The sequence below is a fragment of the Tyto alba genome, unplaced genomic scaffold, assembly GCF_018691265.1.
Source record: "Tyto alba isolate M040663 unplaced genomic scaffold, T.alba_DEE_v4.0 Super-Scaffold_1000006, whole genome shotgun sequence".
Lineage (NCBI taxonomy): Eukaryota > Metazoa > Chordata > Aves > Strigiformes > Tytonidae > Tyto > Tyto alba.
This window is the reverse complement of record NW_024881272.1, coordinates 13,575,551-13,594,452: the sequence shown is the minus strand read 5'-3', so window position 1 is coordinate 13,594,452 and position 18,902 is coordinate 13,575,551. Positions and strand designations below refer to the sequence as shown.

The 18,902-nt window shown below is 38.9% G+C and overlaps 1 protein-coding gene across 5 annotated transcripts in view; it reads right to left on the bottom strand.

Annotated features, from left to right (window-relative positions):
• COL11A1 (collagen type XI alpha 1 chain) overlaps nt 1-18,612 on the bottom strand; it is a 160,537-nt gene extending 141,925 nt beyond the window's left edge. For 3 of the 5 annotated variants that reach the window (XM_033000510.2, XM_033000513.2, XM_033000511.2), the window contains exons 1-2: nt 17,952-18,612; nt 1,076-1,243 (exon numbers count right to left, since the gene is read on the bottom strand). In XM_033000510.2, the coding sequence (XP_032856401.1) occupies nt 1,076-1,243; nt 17,952-18,066 (283 nt within the window). In that variant the 5' untranslated portion in view covers nt 18,067-18,612. The remainder of the gene's footprint in view (nt 1-1,075; nt 1,244-17,951) is intronic. The other 2 variants (XM_033000512.2, XM_033000514.2) reach the window with 1 other exon arrangement.
• Nucleotides 18,613-18,902: the final 290 nt, after the last annotated feature.

Here is an 18,902-nt window from a genome sequence, read left to right as displayed (position 1 = left end):
GCAAGACAATGTAGACTGTAATGTGCCATTCAGTAAATTATATTTTCAACTCAGTAGCTCTGTTGACTATATGCAAGTAACTTGAGAAGATATATTAGAAACTGAATGTGTAAAAAAATATTATAAATATTATATCTATAGAAAATTTTGCTTTGATCTTCTTCCATGAATGAAAAAGTAAACTGATGAGTTAAGTGAACATGTAAGTTATGCTTGAATAGTGCATAGCTGTTTTCCACATTGTTCTGGGAACACCTTATTACTACAAACTACTGTATGTTTCTGCCTTTTATAGATCTTGGATGATACCTATATGATTGATACTTTGAAAGACAAAAAAGAAAGTATTTTTCTTTCTCAACATCTAATTTGTATGTTTATAGACAGACTTGTTCAAATTCTGCATGATATATCAAAGCAGAAAAATTAAATGTTCTATGATTTTGGTTTTTAATATTATTATCATTTTCCTCAACAGCTTGGGTCAAGCGATGTGTCAGCAAAATAATGGAATAAAAGTCTTTCCTCAACATCCAAAGAATCTTTTTCAAAACGTGATTATTTCATTTTAGAGCAACTTGAGGGAAGATGGAATCACATTACCTGCTATCTACAACTAGCTTTGTTTAGTCCCCCAAATACCCAGATACCCTTAGGTAATTCTTAACAGATGGTACTTCTGGGAATGATTTTACAATGGCCAATCACAACTCATTTCTATGCTGCAGCATTGCTCCAGGAAGTACTGCTTTTAAGTGTACTACTGAAACTGGAGGAAACTTGCCAAAGCCACCAAATAAGCTTTCCATAAGATAGCATCATGAAAGAAAAGGTAGTACAAATTACAGGACAATTCTGCACAGAAATTGATGAAGAACTTTATAACTGAAGCCAATAAAAACTCATTCATTCAGTGGATAAAGAGCACCTCCTGTCATTCATATGCAGGCCTGTCTCTAGGGATAAAAAAGGTGTTTTGTGGTACTGATGATGGACTACATGCTGTGCTTTAGATATCATAGAAACACAGGCAGTAAGATAATTTATCAAAATAATAGCTTTCTGACAATCTTACCTGGGTACAGCTGCTTTGTTGGGGCACTCAGCTGTGCAGTTTTTGAAATTCTGTAGGCAACATCTGATCCTTTTGAATCCCTTCTGTTTGTGCAAAATCCTGCTGTTCTTGATACTCCTTCTGGTGAATTGTGAAATTCTAATGCTTTTAGCACATCAACGGGTTCAGCTGACAATGGAAAAAAAAAAAAGAAACAAAACAAAACAACAAAAAGAATTACTCATCTTGCATTTCCATGGTATGCAGCCTCTTAGAAGGACAATTTAATTGCAAAAGCATCTTTGTAATCATAGCAGTAGTTGCATCCTATTTTGATTTATTACAGATCACTCCTGCACCAGAATATTATTTTAACAGGATTATTAATTTTTAAATATATAAGAGTTCATCCCACCCAATGTAATTGTTATGATCAGATTTTCAAACTACTTGACTACACACTGAACATCACTGTTTCCCAAACACAGAGAATCTTGGTGATTGAAACTTACAACACATTATTTTAATGAATGATTCATAAGAAGTGAAGTTGATTTTAAAAGTTTGCACAAGTTTCAGGTGCAATCAGCTACTAAAAATGTCAGAAACTCATCTGTTGCCAACATTAAAATGTATGATGTATGACTGCTTTCTCAGACACAAAGTGATAAATAAGAGGCTAATCTAATTTCTCATCCAGTTAGAGAAAGAGAAATGTACCTGCTCTGCCCGTAAGGAATGAGTGGACTGAATCACAGTCTTTCATTACTTCCAGGTTAAAATTCAAATGGACTTGGTTTGTACTCTAGAGTCCAAGTACAATCAGATCGCATTTATGCTCAGTGTCTTAACAATTTAAAGTTAAAATCCAGAGCTTCTACTGCACTGATATTAATATAAAATTATTTATATATACATATATATACATATATAGCCAACAACAAAGCCTTAATCTATACAAATTCACCACGGTAAAAGAGCCAAGTACTGAATAGACAAGCACTTCAACAGAGGCAGTGAGAGAGCATAGTTTGCCTACTGAATATCTTTTCTCTTAGAAAAAATTAAGGTGTTCATTCTCATACTCCTTACAGATCATGGCTTCAGATTTTTTTTTTTTTTGTGAGTGGATACAGAATTTCAACAGACCATTTTTTCACTGAGACTATTCTGCAGGTTTTATGTTGGCCAACTTATACCCACTTTATCTGGAAACACAAAGTTTTACATGACTTTCACTGATAAAGCTGAGATGTGTCTGGTAATATGACCCTCCTTCATGCCTTTGAACTGCACTTGTGGCATTAACTATAGTTAATTTATTCTCTGTTATTCATTTTATTTGTCTACAAATATCAACTTAAGGCCTAAAATTCACTGTCTGTGAATATTCAACTATTTGAACAACTATTTTCAAACAACAATTGAAAGAGTATAAAAACAGGCAAAGTGATATTCTAATTAGAGTCACTGATGGAAACATCGCTACATTCTTTTCTTACTATTTGTATAGTTCTAGGCAGTGTTACTACTTTTTTTGTCACTGTAGTATCTCAGAAGTCACTTTAGTATATTCACTATCAATAACAGATGTGAACAAAGTTAAATTTAACTAGCTTATCCTATTCATCTTCTGGCATTGTCAAATATGAAGAACTCAACCTTGTGGTTAAACCTACTTTTGAATAATGTCAAAAGTATATTCTTTAAGAATAAAATCTGAGGTTTTCTCAATCAGCCTAGAATGCATATAACTTATTCTGTCTTAAAATATATTCACAAGGACATGCTTGTGAGATTCTTTATTTTTATTCACATCATGCAACTTCTCATTTTCTTTTTCCATCAGATCATATTAACAGATACAAACCCAACAGCCAATGTTTGTTGCAAATGAATAAATTTTGAATGAATATAACAGTGCCCACCTGAATTTACTTAAAATCTACATATCCTGCATATTCAATACATTATGTTCAAACATTCTCAAAACGAAAGTTTCAGTAATGTGCAAATTCTGAAACATTAGTCTTAACTCTCTGTTAAGTGCTAACTAAATAATTTTAACAGATACAATGTATTTTTTATAGGTATTCCAACAATTCTGAAGTTACTACCATACTGAAGCAACTGCCATACTTTTTTCTGGTAACCGATAGTTATTTTTGCAGTACCTATAATAATTTGAACCAGTAAAGTAATGTAGTACCAATCGCTGGAAATATTAGTAAAAATTCCAAGTCACTATATAAGTCAACCACTGCTACATTCCTTTTTCCTTTGCTCTATCCTATAATTTGTACCAGATTCTTCATTATTTTTTAGAATAATGGGTGTTCTTTGCCTGGCTGACTGGAAGAGTATTCACCTATAAGCAAAACTGTTCATTACTCCCTGCTAGTTCTGCTACTAAAAAACTTCTAGACAAGAAACAGAAAAATAAAAGAGAACAATCTCCAAACCACAAATTCCGAATAATAAGAACAAACATTTTGTTAATAGTTCATTAGATTACATTTATTTCCACAAACTGTGATTCACAAAATGTGAATAGCAAAACACTAGTCAGTTTACAAGGATTTCTAGAAATGTAACTTGTCATAGGAATGACAAGTTATATGAAGTAACTTACACAGAAAAAGGTAATTAGTGTATCTTCAAAGATAACAGGGCTGACTCACTAGTTTAGATTACAAGCAACAGAAGCTGCTTTCCTAATTAATATAAAAGACTGAAGATAGCCGCATAAACAAGCAGTTGAAAAGTAAAGAAGTTCCTCAGAAGTCTCTAGATAAACCAGGAAGAAATATATAAAATTTAATGTTTCTTTACAAAAATTTGCTTTCGATAGAAACCTACGTATCATTCAGTCTGTAAAATAAACAGATCAAGTTTGTGTCTCTTCCTCTTAAATGCTTTTGCAATATTCTTATGTGTGTCATTATTTAACCTGGGTTTGACTCTCAGCAGATGCCCAGATTAGGATGCAACCAATCCTGTATTTCAACTAGGAGGTAGCAGGCTTGGAAGTCTCCTCACAGCTGTTATTGCCACCCCCCAGCTGAAAACAGGGCTTACTCTGTAAATCACTTCTTCCCTACACAACTCCTGTATCAGGCATAGGGCTATCATATATTGGGGCTTCTGTAGAAACAGCTTCTTTTTGCTAGTGGAAATTCTGTCTCGGTGAATTTCAGGATTTTTTTACATTTTCTGGAACAATGGCAACCTAGTTGGAGCAAGTGTTCAGTAGCCCTGACCAGGCTGCCATGACATTAGTCTCAAAATTCTTGATGATCAGTTCAGATGATCTGTGCAACACCTCTACAGAAAGCACTAGGCACAGTTGCTCTCAATATGCCACAGAGCACACACATGTAGGAATCCAGTCAAAAACAATCAGCTCATATACAACAGCAGCACTTAGATTCTAACTGGTTAGAGGTAGCCATCTTGAAGTATAAAGGACGACAAGAAGTCCTCGCACAGCCAACACTGGCCTGCTTCAAAGTCCAGGGTAGAGAAGTAGGAAGACAACTCACAGAGTCAGGGAAGAGCACAGTCTGGAAGCCAACAGCTGAAACTGTGGCTTTTCTCTGCCAGTTTCTCTAGGTTCTGCAGTGCTCAGTGTCATTATCTTGGGAGGTCCAGCTCTTCCTGAAAACTGCCTCTTCACTAGCATTCGCTCCCACATGTTTTCTGGGAATGGTAAGAAATAACCAGAAACAGCACCAGTGCTAAGGCCATCCAGTTTGCCTGTTTGTATAGTCCACAAATTGAGGTTACAGCTTGCATTTATATGGGGCAACATTAAGGTAACCCATATATTGGCAGATTAAGGGTCTCTCACAAGAGCTTCCTTACAGTGCATAACGCAGCTTGCCTAAATGATTTCACCTTCTAATCTAATTTCCTTGGATAGTTTTCTCCTAGAAGAAGTAAAGAAAACTGTAAATTCATGAAGTATGATGTAATACTTTTGCATCCTTCCAATTTGGTGCTGAGATTTAAGATGGTAAGGAAATTACCAACAAATAAGCCTCACGCAGACAGCTCTGTTCACCAGTTCCTGGAGTGCAGTTAATTCTCCTTATGAAACTTAGACATCAGCTTTGAAAACTCAACTCTATTTGCCATGGCAAATTTGACAAAATGCAAGATCCAGACCCTGAAAATGGGTCCCTTCATGCAGATGTTTATGGCCACATTGCACTGCTGCTTGAAGGCCACCTCCTGTAGGCAAGCCAGACAAAGCCTGTGTTCATCAGGGCAAGCTTGCATTTTTCAGATTAAGCTCTCCTGAGTTTCAGACTGCAATGAAAAAGCAAATTTCCAATGTGCCACTTTTACACTGATGGAGAACCAACTGCAGGGTATCATTCTTCTCATTAAGTATTATAGTGCAAATTTCAACATCATATGTCCTTGATTCAAAAATGTTCAGAGAGATGCGCAACTTTCACTGCCACGAACAGACTTTACAGTAGTTGCCAGAGGAGAAGGGTTCAAAAGTGATGGGATTTCTGGAATGGCAAAGGAGAATTCTTCAAAAATCACTTTTTAGATGACAGAATTGTGTGAGATGGGAACTTAACCTATTATCTTTCAAGATACTGAACTGTTAATCATTTAGCTCCAGCATAACTTCCTGGTTTTCAAAAATAGATGATAAAGTACAGAAACAAATTAGTGGTGTAACATCTCAAGACCTGAAATAACTTGTAACTTGCAAAAATTGTAGAGACAAATTCTGGTCTTCATTACTGTGGTATGACTGAAGTACATCCATTCGCTCAATGAGCTTTCCATATTTATAGTGGTATGGATAAGAACATTTGGTATAGAGCATTTCACATTAAATATAACTCCAAAGCCTTATCTAATCTTCCTTGGCTTTCCCTTTAGCTTTCTTTTACAGGAACTAAATAGGAACCCTAGGGGAAAAAAAAAGACAGATTGACAGAAATATAAAATCTTCTAAGCTACTTTAAATAGTACTAATACATGTGTAAAAGCATGTTAAGTAAAAAGAAGGGGGAAAAAAATTCTGTCAGCAGATCTCTGCTGGAAATTAAAAGGATTCAGTGGAGTTAAGCAGTTGTAAACTGGATGCTAGATCACACTTCTACACTGCCAGGTCAGGACAGAGTATTAGGAGTGAGCTACATGAGGGAAACTTCATGTATTTTGTTTGTCTAGGGAGAAGGAAAGTGCATATGAAAACTGGCTTCCAATTTTGGTCAGCATTTTCAAGCCTAGACTTCCTACATATCCAATGATACACTTATTTTAAAGGCTATGACAATCACTTCTATTCACTGAATTAATAACCATATCTTTTAAAAATGTAATGCAAATATAGATTGAAAAAGAACCTCTGTAAAAATCTAGACTACATTTTGATCATATATTCACAGTTAAAAATATCGTAGCTTTCATTTCATGCCACAGCCTCTAAATTGAAAGAAAATCTGTGATATATCATTAATACTGACATTGATACTACACATATAAATCAAATTCTGATGCCTTTATATTGCATTATACCTATCAACTACAGCCATTGTTCAATGTGATTTCTCCTGGAGTTAAGTAGAAGCTGGTAAAAAAAGCTGATTCATTTCTGATATGTTATAATGTCGTAAATGTAAACAGTACTCATTATACAAGATCAGAGGATTTGCTTCTTTCACTTTGACTTCCTGATACATTTGAGCTGGCATCTGTTACGTAATATGGCTCTCCTTTTCTCTTGGTGGAAACTATCCATGGAGGAGGTTTCCAGGTACCATAACAATACAGGTTATGATATCAGAGAAATGTGGGACTGAGAAACTGTATAACAATGCAGAAACAGGTCCTTTGGCCACATAGTCTGTACTGCTGGCTTATTCAATATGTGACATCGAGCCTCCTTGTCTTAAGGTTGACCTCAGTTTTCACTACAAATGCTTAGAATTTCTACATCTCTATGCAAATGCTTCTTGTAAGTGACCACATAAGCCTGGGTAAAATGATATATATTACAAGGCAGGTTCAAGTTGTATCAGATGCAAGAACATAGGCATTGGAATGGTCAGGTCTGGTTCATAACATTTGGATTTATTTAAATGCAGATGGTAATTAAATGAATGGTGTTTAATCATATATTCTTAGTTTACAAACTATGTATCTTGTCTGTAACTGACATCATGGCAAACTTAATATCTTAGTGATAGGCAATAAAATTTCTTGTTTGTGCTTCAGCTGCCATCATTAAAATTCTGCACTGTGATAAAGCCCATCTGACCCTGCAAAGACAAACTGTACAGAACACAAAAAAGATGGCTCAACAGTACATCTAATGGCAGCAATGTAATCTTTGGAATTACACCAGCAGCAATCATTTTGGATAAAAAGGTAAATTCCATACATATTATCTTTCTAGTTACAATCATGTTGTAAGGTTATCTTTATTTTAATGACTTCACATTTATGAAAATGTTTTGATTTACAAGAGATGCTTTTTAATATTTTTCTAGCTACTGATAAACTGCAGCAATGATCCAAAACCAAAATAAGTTCTCCATGTAGGCTTACTCAAATCAATCTAGTGAGTGACTTTAATGGAAATGCTACATACGTAAATGTTAGGACATTAACACACACTGAAAATAGAGCTGTATTGTTTCACGTAAGTAGAATGTTCTGTCCCATATCACTCTAACAGCTAACGTGTATGTGTCAATAAATTTACACTTAAGCATATGAAATACTTGAGCTCCTGCTTCTTAGCATACATAGTAGCTTCCACTCACACTATCTTACTAGTAATTTAAGTCTGTTGCTGTCACAGATTAATTGACAAATTTTGTGTTGGATTAATTTAATTGATAGAAAATTACTTGGTCATTCTATTACTAGAATTTTTTTTATTTGCAAAAGAAAACATTTTCCTTGTACTTGTGAGTGCTTCCTCAGAAATTCTTATTAACCTACACAGGCTAATTGGTTATCAGGTTTCTAATCATCCTTTCCTACATAAAGCTGTATTGAGAGGCAGTTTATGGGTCAATTCCATGAGTGGCTGCAATTCCCCACTACTGTGGATTTCACTCAGTATTTGCTGTCTTACTTGGATCTTAAGAGGTCATACACCTAGAGTGATCCTAACATAGATGCATGCAGTGGTCCTCAGTAGGCTTGGAACACATGCAGATTGAAAAGATATTAATTTAACTGAGACTTCTTTTGAGTGAATTTGATTATTCCTTAAGAGATAACCAAGGAATTCAGAATGGACAACTGTCCTTCTTATCTAGAAGGTCCCACATGTTGAGTTTTCTTCTATTCTACACAGAACATGCTGCAAGCCACTTAGAAGCTGCAGTGAAAAATGAATGTAGCCCTGAACCTTTTTAGATAGGCTATATCAAACTTGACATCTGTTCTCTTCCTATGAACTGTACAGCAAAGCATTTTTAGCTGCAGTTATAGGTAACAGTGAGTAAGGACCAAACAGTTCAAGACAGACTTTTAGTCAAGATAGGGTATACAGAGGAAACAATCATCTGCATTTTCAGAAGGAAGGACTTTGTTGTCAGGTCTCAAAGTGAACTCTCCAGGACTGACAGGAAAGTGACTGTGGTGACAACTTCTAGATACAAAATTCATTCCCATAAGAAATTGTTCACTGGATGACTCATTTAGACCAGAATATTTTTCCTTCTGTTCAAATGCCTAATAAAACACAGAAGTTGAAATCCTATTATATTTAGATTTTGGTCTGATAACTCCTGGGTGTTAGCCTCTTAATTTTATGAGAGAGCTCAGGCACAATGACCCTTCCCTACATAAAGGCTATATTCATCTACATAATTTACAAGATACTCCCAGATTGCATGCTGGGGGACATACTTTAAACACAAATAATAACAAAACTCAAGGGAAAAAAAGAGCAAATATTTTTTACTTTACAGGTATACCCTAGAAAACTGAGTGTGCAACTGATTGCTATATTGTTAATAACTTCGGTAATGATGATTTTTCCTTTCTCAGATACAATAAACAGTATTTTTATAATAAACAGTATTATATATTTTTCAGATATAACAAACAGATAACTTCTCAAGTAATCATAATTCTTCAGCAATGCCCTTCTTTTGATTAATGTGAAAGTGAAAATTTATCAGTGATAACTCCAGAAATAGCCTGTAAGAGTTACAATCAATAACTTGTAATTGGTGAGATACAACCCTGGAGTAGAAAAGAGCTTAATTTGCCCCAGTAAAAAGAATTATCTGACAAATCTAGGAAGACTAGTGTTTCTAAATTACTATTATCTTACTTCATATTTTTCCATGGAAATATGTTTCATTCTGTCAGTAATCTGTTCCAATGGAACCTCCGCAAAACTAAAATTTAAGTGTTGAAACATTAATCCTTTCACTCTAAAATGAGTGTTTTTTGAAAGTATAGTCCAGTTTTACTTTATTGTGACAGATCATTTGAAGAGTAGAAGCTATTATAGCCTGGTAGGCTAAATTATGCGTATTTGGTGGGTACTGATGAAGGACTCCTTATATTTGTGGACAAGACTTTCAAAATTGGCCACCTCTGGATAGATTTCTAGGTATACATTTAGGAAATTAAATAGAAGGTACTGGCTGCTCCACAGTTTTTTGAAACTATGCTACCTATTAAAGGCATAATAGCTTACAGTTATTTAGTTTATTTACTTTTCTTAAAATTTTGAATCTTCATAACTATAAGTGCTCATTCTAAGGACTCTCCATGTATTCTATCAGTGAGTAAAGATAAAACCTGCTATGATCAAGGTTTCTAACCGACACTCATTAGACAGTCCAAAGCTCAGTGAATGGTAAGAGGTGAAAATATTTTCATTAACAAGAACTCATATGAAGGGGTAACTAGTCTTCAGTTTCTGCTGTTTACCTCTCAGAACAGTGCTGTCAGGCCAGAAAAAGGAGACGTTTTTCTTTTAAAAACAGTCTTAAACACAGATTGTGTCAGAGTTCTTCTACACAGGTTTATTTTAGCTACCATTTGTCAAGCTGTTTCAGCAGTACTCCTACTGTGAAACCTGATAACTTTTCCCCTCCTTGCATTCCTTCTCCCAGATTATTAGTCCAGTATCTGATTCTATCAACAATTCGCAAGCAGTTTAGTTTACCAGCTAGACCTAAGTTTGCTAGAGCAGAAAGAGTAATAAATGCATCCACTTTGACAAATTAACAATAAGAAAGTCTTTACTAGCAGTGTCAGAATCTGGATTTGTTAAACTGTTAGTTTGTCGACCTTTAGGATACAATACAGGACCCATCTATTACTAGAAATCTGTGCTATTTCTAGTGTGGCAGGAATATTTTTGTTCTTATTTTTACCCTCATACACTTTTACTTATTGTGGGCAGTTATGATGGGTATCTTTTAAAAACAGAAGTACATATAATTATTATTATTATTATTTGTACTTACTAATTTACTGTGTTCTTCATCTGTTAAGGATTGATGCCAGAGTAAACTTCCAAGAGCAGGAATTCAAATGCATGTTATTCCCAAAATGTTTCACTGAACTTCCCAGTTCTTAGAAAGGACTCTGTCACATTCCCACTGCAGGCTCTAATCTCTGTATCCCAAACTATGATTCCTGGCAGTTCTGCCATAGGTGTCCAAGCACCAGAAAAGGATCAGACACTCACCTGTCCTTAGCGCTTCCTACTGGCAAGCTCTGGGCAGACCTGCACTTTTTCACAGGCTTTTGGGATCAGCAGTCTGAGAATCACCTGCCTCCCAACTCTCTACTGAAAGCCCAGACGTGTAACAGAAGACTGTTCTGGGAATAAGCATCAAAAGCATCAGTTCTGCAGTGTCCTTTGTGAAGGTTCTAATACTTTTCATAGATGTTAACCAAAGGACTTTACAGAACTGGGTAATATGAACTCTCCGTTTTGTGGGCTGCAAAACTGAGTTACAGAACATCTTCCAGGTACAAAAATGACACCAATTAAGCTGCCTAAAATAATGTTGTTTAACATAGTGGTCCTAAAAATCAAGCTGTTTTTTTTTTCTAGGTACCTGAATATAAATTTATGAGATTAACTGAATATATATTGCCAATATATATATATTTCTAGAGACATACTTCAAGGTTGTTTTATCTGTTAAAAATTTTACTACATGTTAGCTTTTAGATGAATCATGTAATTGGGATCTTGGCTGGTCACATTTTTAGAAGAAGGTGTTGTTGCAGTGCTTTCATATTTAATGATTACAAGAACTAGAGATTATCCAGATGCATACAGGAATGCATTAAATGGCCTATGACTGATTATTTCACCAACAGAGGGCTTGTGTGAAGCTGCTCAGAACTGGCTACTTCTGTTTCCATACCAGTTATATAGGAATTTGTCATTTACTTCCTATGCTGCAAAATCTACTAAATACATAATAGTATTTCAAAGACAATAAAGACATTCTATGCATATATGGGATGCATTTTTGATACTCACCAACTACTGACTATATCTATTTTTAAAGACCAATCTCTAACACTCATACAGTAAAAAACCAAACATACAAACGAACCACCAAAAACCCACTTAAACCCCATATTGAAACCAGTGGAAAACTTGCCTATATACAACTACATGCTCAGATCTTTAATAAGGTTAGCCTACAGGCTTATTTATTTACTGGAAATATTCACAAAAAATAAGAATAGTTATTTCAGTTTTTTGTTACATGGCACAATTCTGGAGTGTAACCTAGATTTTGAGACTGATATTTCATATTTGATTTATATATTTCACCACAAAAAGTGACTTTTTTATTACTTAAAACCTTCTCTAAGACTAGCTAGATTGTACTTTTATCACTTGTTCAGCAGTATTGACTACAATCAATTACTAAAGACCTGATCTTGATTCCTTAAAATGTTGCACTTGTTACCCACATAAGATTGGGCTAGTTCATCCCCTGGTGCAGACCTGTATTGATCCATCAGTTTAACATCTGTGGTAATACTTCTGTAGAGTTATTCCTATTTTACAGCACAGCAGATTAGACACTTGGACTGCAGTTCTGATATAATAATGTTGAGGCCTCTGTTAAAGATTCAAAAAGTTATTTTTGTACTGATAGTGAAGACAGTACTTTCACCTGTGAAAATCAGCAAAAGAAGTATTAACTTCTTGGAGTATCCTATTTCTATTACCATATCAAAAAAATTCACAGTCTGAAGATGGTCACTGCTACAGGAAGAGACAAGGTGTTCCCTCAGCAATTAAACGTCAAAAAAATCTAGCCCACTTAAAAGCTTTGTTGATCAAAGTATTTATTCAGAAACAGTCCCAACAGACTTCAAACATATCTTCTAATGGATGGGAGTTTTGAATTGCGGAACATTTGTACATTTTTTCAGCTATAACCAGAGAAAAGAAGCAAAACACCGCTAAAGAAAAGATTTACAAATGGTGCCACTTAATGTAACCCTATTTAATTTAACAGAGAAACAACTAAATTATTTTTTTAAATCATACAACTAAAAATTTCTGAGGTATTACCTCCCTTTTGAGAGCAATGCAAGGAAATCAGACACAATTCTGTATTGTACTGATATTTGCAGAAATTCCACTTAAGCAGAGAGCAAGGTTGGAAAACCTTGAATTTTATTTTTTTTATAAACTATGAATGTTTGGTAACCTATCAGACTACTATGATACTATGATCAGAATACCATGAGTTAATGCATGTGTAAGGGACAGAGTAGGTAAAATTTAGACTACAGTAGTACTTTAACAATGTGACCGTAATTTGACTCATAACTAAATTAATTCATATTACAGACAAAGCTTAGCTACCAGTGACGTTATTCATAGCAGGATCAGGATCTTTTTTTTTTTTTTTAATCGTATTTTGTAATACATCTTTCAGTTTGCTTTGCAGCAAACAGTTTGCTTCCATAATATTAGCTCTGCCAGATAACTTCTATTTCACATACTGTATGCATTAACACTTTGACATACAGTGAAGTCCCAGACCTGGAATTTACAAAGGTTTTTACAACCCCTTATGTGTGATAATGTGCTAAAAGGTATTCAAGTTCTGCCAGATTCTACTACTATTGTAATATCAGGGTCAACAATTAATCCTTACATTTACAGTCTGTAAACTTGGTATTTAATACCTAGTAGTACAGTTATAAACCCTTGCAACAGGCATGTGTGTTCACCTAATTCCTTTTAAGCCACTGTTCTCTATTGTGTCCATCCAGAGGGCAAATCTTTATCACTGCATGAGACTTCACATTCTTAGAACATTAGAGATTTCTCCCAAACTCTGCTTAATTTATTCCCCCCTATTACCAACAAATACTCAGAACAACAATAAATTAACCAATGCTGGGAGGATTTCTTCTGAAAAGAAGCAGAGAGCTCTACAGAGTAAAGAAAAGCAACTTCTTAATCTTGCTGGCAGATGGAAACCCTACTGTTCACCACTGTACAAAACAAATCCAGGAGAGACATAATTGCTCCAGTGTGTTTTAGGTATAACTTCACTTCAGTAGTAATGTCATGGTTCTTTATCATGCTGCAACCTTGTTAGAATTAAGGGCCCTATTTGGAGGAGACCAAATAACTTTGGGCAAGACAATTGTAAAACTGACTATGACAACTCCTTTCCTACAGTTTACAACTGCTACAGACACCAATTTTACCAACAATGTTTTTCTTCTTTAGTAATCAGATAACACCATAGCACCAGGAAAGGTTTTATCACAAAGATTATTTTTTCTAATGACAATAATAGGTGCTAGACACCTTTATTTGTTTTATTTGGCCTGATTATTTCAAGCCAAAAACACTGAGTATTTGTGGGTATTTTATATGTACTTACATACAGTTACATTTCTTAAAATATACACAAAACTGAAGTTGAGAAACTTCTTTTCTGCAGAGCTAGTAAATAGACTTACTTTCCTGCAGACTGAATAGTCCTTTCTGGGATCCTTGTGAAGTCTCCTAAATTAAATGCAAAGATTCATGCTCTAGAGAATCTACAACACATGCCAGTCATTTTTCTGTGTCAGATGTCTGCTGCTGAAGCTGAAATAATTATTTTACCTTAGAAAAAAAATTTAAAATCAAAATTGTATAGCGAAACAGACATATACATGCAGATCTCTCTTGCACTACACTGGGAAGACTGGACCATTTCACCTGCTGATCCCTGGGACTCAGAAAAACTTCATCTAGGACCACTAGCTGAATCTAGGGAAATTGCCCTTTAATTTAATCACTTTTGCTCCCTTTGTGAATATTTATCTACGAAACACATGTATGTCCTCTGTTTCTGAAGGTTAATGGCATTTTGTTAAGCTAAAATTAACACTGTAAAATAAAGGTACAATGAAAATGTTTATATACTTTTCCAACCTTAAAAGTGATCAGTTAAAATCAAAAGTACATCACTAACAGTTCTGAGAAGAGATTCATACATTTCTAGTTTAAACACCTTTTTATACAGTTTTAGACTAGCCAGATACATTAAAGAGTTTTCATTCAAGAAACAGATCCTTATCTTCCCACTGTAACCTACTAAGCAGTGACAAATAAGTGACAGTGCTAAGTGTGCATCCGCAAAGAAAACTCTCCTTTTGCCATCACTAGTGGGCCCAGCTCTGCATTCCTTCTGCACCTAGAACTCCCACTAGTTTACAAGCCTGTGTGTGGGAAGCACAAGGAACCTTTGTGTTTCCTAAGGCGAATGTAAAAAGTATCTATTCTGTATTAGAAACAAATCTGCTTGTCACTTACACAGAAGGGCCAAAGTGTATTTGCTATATATAGCTTCATAACTTCATTTTCAGTAAGGATTCTTAAATCTTTTTGCACTCAGATTAAGAGCTGGATTTCCATTTGCTTGAAAAAGCTTATAAATAATAAAAAGACTGATTTTTCATTTCTTGCCCATGAAATTTAAATCAGCATCACAACAGTGCATTGATGCCAGGCTCTTACAAAAAATTTACAGTGTTGAAGCCATGCCATTTAGACTAAATGAGTTTATTCATTCCAAACACATTACCAACAGATTTAGTATTAAAGGTGAGGAAGGGGAAAGGAAATCAAAGGATGTCTTTTAAAGTACTGAATTTTGTTTACTTTAGCCAAGTCATAAAGCAAAAATATTTTCTAAAAAGAGCTTCTTAAGAGCTGGTGGGTACTGAGCTGACCAAATATGAGTCACTAGTTTTCCCATTCAGTTGCTTCTCACTTCTGTAACTTTTTTCTCTCTAAAGAATAAATAACTCAAGAGCCCAATCAGATCTTCACACCCGCTTTCTTGGTACTATGAAAGACACTTCATACTTCTCCTTTTTTTTGTATTAAATAAGGAAACTTGAAAAAAAGTCAGGAATTTTAGGAATCTTTTGAGGTTTCTCTACATGGAATGGATTCTGTTGTCTAAAGAGAAGTCACTGCTATATGATTAGCACTTTAAATGAATACACCATGTAATTTTCTTTACATAGGGATAGTTTGTGAAAAGACAATTGAAGAATATGGGATTTAATGTAACAGAGTTCATAAGGACAATGATTCATATTTTACCCAGCAATTTCATTTAGTCATATTGTTTACCTGCTGTAGTATGCTATTTTATTTTATTCCTCAGTATTTTCCTTCTCCTATTTTCAAATACGGATCATTATGTCCTATCTTATCTTCTAACTACTTTAAATAAGATTAGAATACATAAAAGACAATTCTGAAATATCTCCCTTGTACTCTGTTAGGGAAATTAGGTCAAATTCTACTCCTTCTGTAGTCAATGGAAAAACTCTTACTGACTTCAATAACAGATCAAGCCCCAAACACAGCTCCCTGTAGTTTCTAAGCAAATGTCATACTGTCTTTCAGAAAACTTCAAGAACTAAGTTCTTTTCAGAATGCTTCCACAAACACAAAAAGCCTGTATTTTTGTTTCTGAAGTGTCCTTTATACAGAAGGCTAGAGGAAAAGATTTTTAATATAGCTTTTAAACTTTATAGAGTTACCAAAACCAAATTATTCTGCCTAACGTTTCTGAATATCTTTCAGTAAGTCCCAGACAACTTCTGTTGATCCTTCCTGGGCTGCCTGGCTTTAGATTTTCTTCTAACTTTCCATTTGCATCCAACCCATTATGTAAAGACAGTCTGTGGAAATCCTACTTACGTCAGTTTAACTGTGAATGGCCACCTGAAAAGTGGCATAAGAAATCTATCATGCCTTTGCGGACAGTACTGCTTCTTGAAGAAATTTAGTTTCGGCAGAGTAACGAGGAGCCGAATCCTTGAAGCCCTGCGAGGTTAATTCACCCTGGGTGTAACGCCACTGGTGTCCGTGGCATTGCAACGGGGATGAAACCCGAGCCCTTGCAGTCCCTGTCAGAGACGGGGCCAGCAGGGGGCAGGAGCCCCGACCGGTCTGACACCGGCAGGTTGTGCCCAGGTATAAAGGGCTTGAAGGGCAGCCGGCCGCCTTACTGTGCTCCCTCCAGGATGGCTGCGGGTTCAGAAAGTGGAAATTCAGATCGAGACTCCGGTAAAGTAATAAATGCATAAAAATTAAACCCTTCTTTTCGGAGAGTTAAACCCCTTCGTGGATGTCAGACCCACAGAAAAATAAAAACCTCGGTCCCAGCCAGACTGGCCTCCAGATGCGCCTGCGGGCTCCGGTGGAAGGGAGGGAGGGACGGAGGGAGGAAGGGGCAGCACTTCCACCCCCGGCGGGAGAGTAAAGCGCTCCCGCCACCGGAGGTTATACACTACAGCTCCGCGAGTACATCCCAAAAAGCCGGAGCTCCTCGCCGGCGCCCAGCTGGGAGGACGCGGAGGGCGGCCGGGGGCTGAGCCGCGCCGGGGAGCCGGGCGGAGGGGACGAGAGGGCACAGCTATTCCTTTCTGCTGAAGCTGCCGCGCTGCTGCCTGGTTCTCGCTCCCACTGCAAGTCCCCCGCGGACTGCACCCTGCCCACCTAAGGGACCACTCGATCCCAAGCCCCGGGGAGGCTGCAGCGGGGGAAGGAGGCAGGGGACGGCGCCCCGGCGCGGCCACCGCCCGAGTGGAGCCCAGCGGCCGCCCGGCTGCGGCCCCCGGCCCCCCACGGGCCCGGCGCCGCGCACAGCACCTGCGGGGCGCCGCCACCGCCGGGAGCTGCTCCCCTCAGCGGCTGCCAAGGGACCCTTCAAATGTATTTTTTTTTTTCCCTCCCATCGCGTCCTGGATAACTTTTTGCCCACTGGAACCCTTTGCAAAGAGGAAAACAAACAAACAAACAAACAAAATAAGCTGAGAATGGAGAAAATCGGAGGGGAGAGCGTCCACTCCCCCACTTTCCCTTTCCTCACCCACCCCACCCCCCCCCCCGAGGGGAAGGCAGATAGTTGTGGCTCCATTTCAGCCACAACTTGGTGAACTTGAGCAGAGTAACGACTCCGTAAGTTCAACAAAACTGAAAATCGTATGCACGCTACACAAAATTAAGTTCAGTGCTGGAAGAGGAGAAGCAACTCCGTTCAACAAGTATTCCTTTAATCTTCCCACCCTCTCAGTGCATCCCCTTCGCCACATTAAAACCACAGCCAGAGCTGAACGCCGAGGCTGAAGGGCAGCCGTCCATCCCCCCGCGGCACCTGGGAGGACGGTCCGGCTGCCCGCGCTGCCGGCGGCGCCCGGCGGGGCTCCGCGCCCCGAGCCGGCCCCGAGCGCCTTCGTGCCCTCTCGCCCCCCCAGCAACGGGAGCCGCTTTGACAGGTTTCCCCTGAAAGGCCCCCCAGCCGTGCCCCGGGTCCTTCTCGCCGAGGCGGGGAGAGAGGAGACTGGCCTCCCCGGCTTCCCTTCGCTTGCTTACCTCCTCTGACCTCTGCAGCCCGGAGAAGGATGGCGAAGGTGGCGAGCACGGTTACAGCCGAGTCCCAGGGCCACCTTCTCGTTTTCCACCTTGTGGACCATCTCTGCATCTCCATGCTGGGCACCCACAAGTGTGAATTAAACCCGGGCGCCTTCAGTTTATACCAGCTCCGTCCTTTCCACTATATTCCCAGAGATGATTTCTCCTATAGAGCCATACGTGTTACACCAAGAGGGGTTTTCTCTCTCTCACCCCCCTCCCTCTCTGCCCGGCCTTGCGCAGGCCCCTCCGACCCGTCCTCCCTGGTGCCCTGCCTTCAGACTGAAGGGAGATGAGGGGCTTTAATCAAAATGCAAAGAGCGCCGCATCCCCCTAAAGGCTTCATCCCGTCAGAGGGCTGGGCGAGAGGCTCCCAGGGCCACCCCTGGAGCCCAACTGACAAGCCAGCCGCCGGGCGGAGGCCAATCGCGCGGCTCCCCCGGCCGCCCACAGCACCGCCCTCCGCCTCTGCGGCGGCACACCGGCCGCTCCGCGGACGCCAGCCGCCCGCGGCACCCTCGGCCGCCGGCACGGCGCAGAGCGGCCCTCCCGAAGGCGCCTGGGGAAGGGGGAACTGCGGGGCGGGAGCGAGCCGGGGGACGCGGCCGGGGTGTCCCGCCGCCGGACCACCGCTGCCCCCTCAGCCCCGCCGCCTCCCCGGGCCCCGCGCGCCCGGAGCATGCGCAGTGCCGGCCGCGCCGGCCGCGGCTCCCCTCGGAGCTGAGGGGCGGGCGGCGCGAAGCGGGGATGTGGGGGGCGGGAGGGTCGGGCAGGGGGGGCGACACCGCGGACAAGCGGAAAGCAGGGGGAGGGTTACGCCGGGTGGGGAGGGAGGATGTGTGAGGGGAGAAGTGTGCGTGAGGGGAGCCGGGGCGCTGGGGTAAAGGCCTGTTGCGGGGTGGCCCTTCAGGC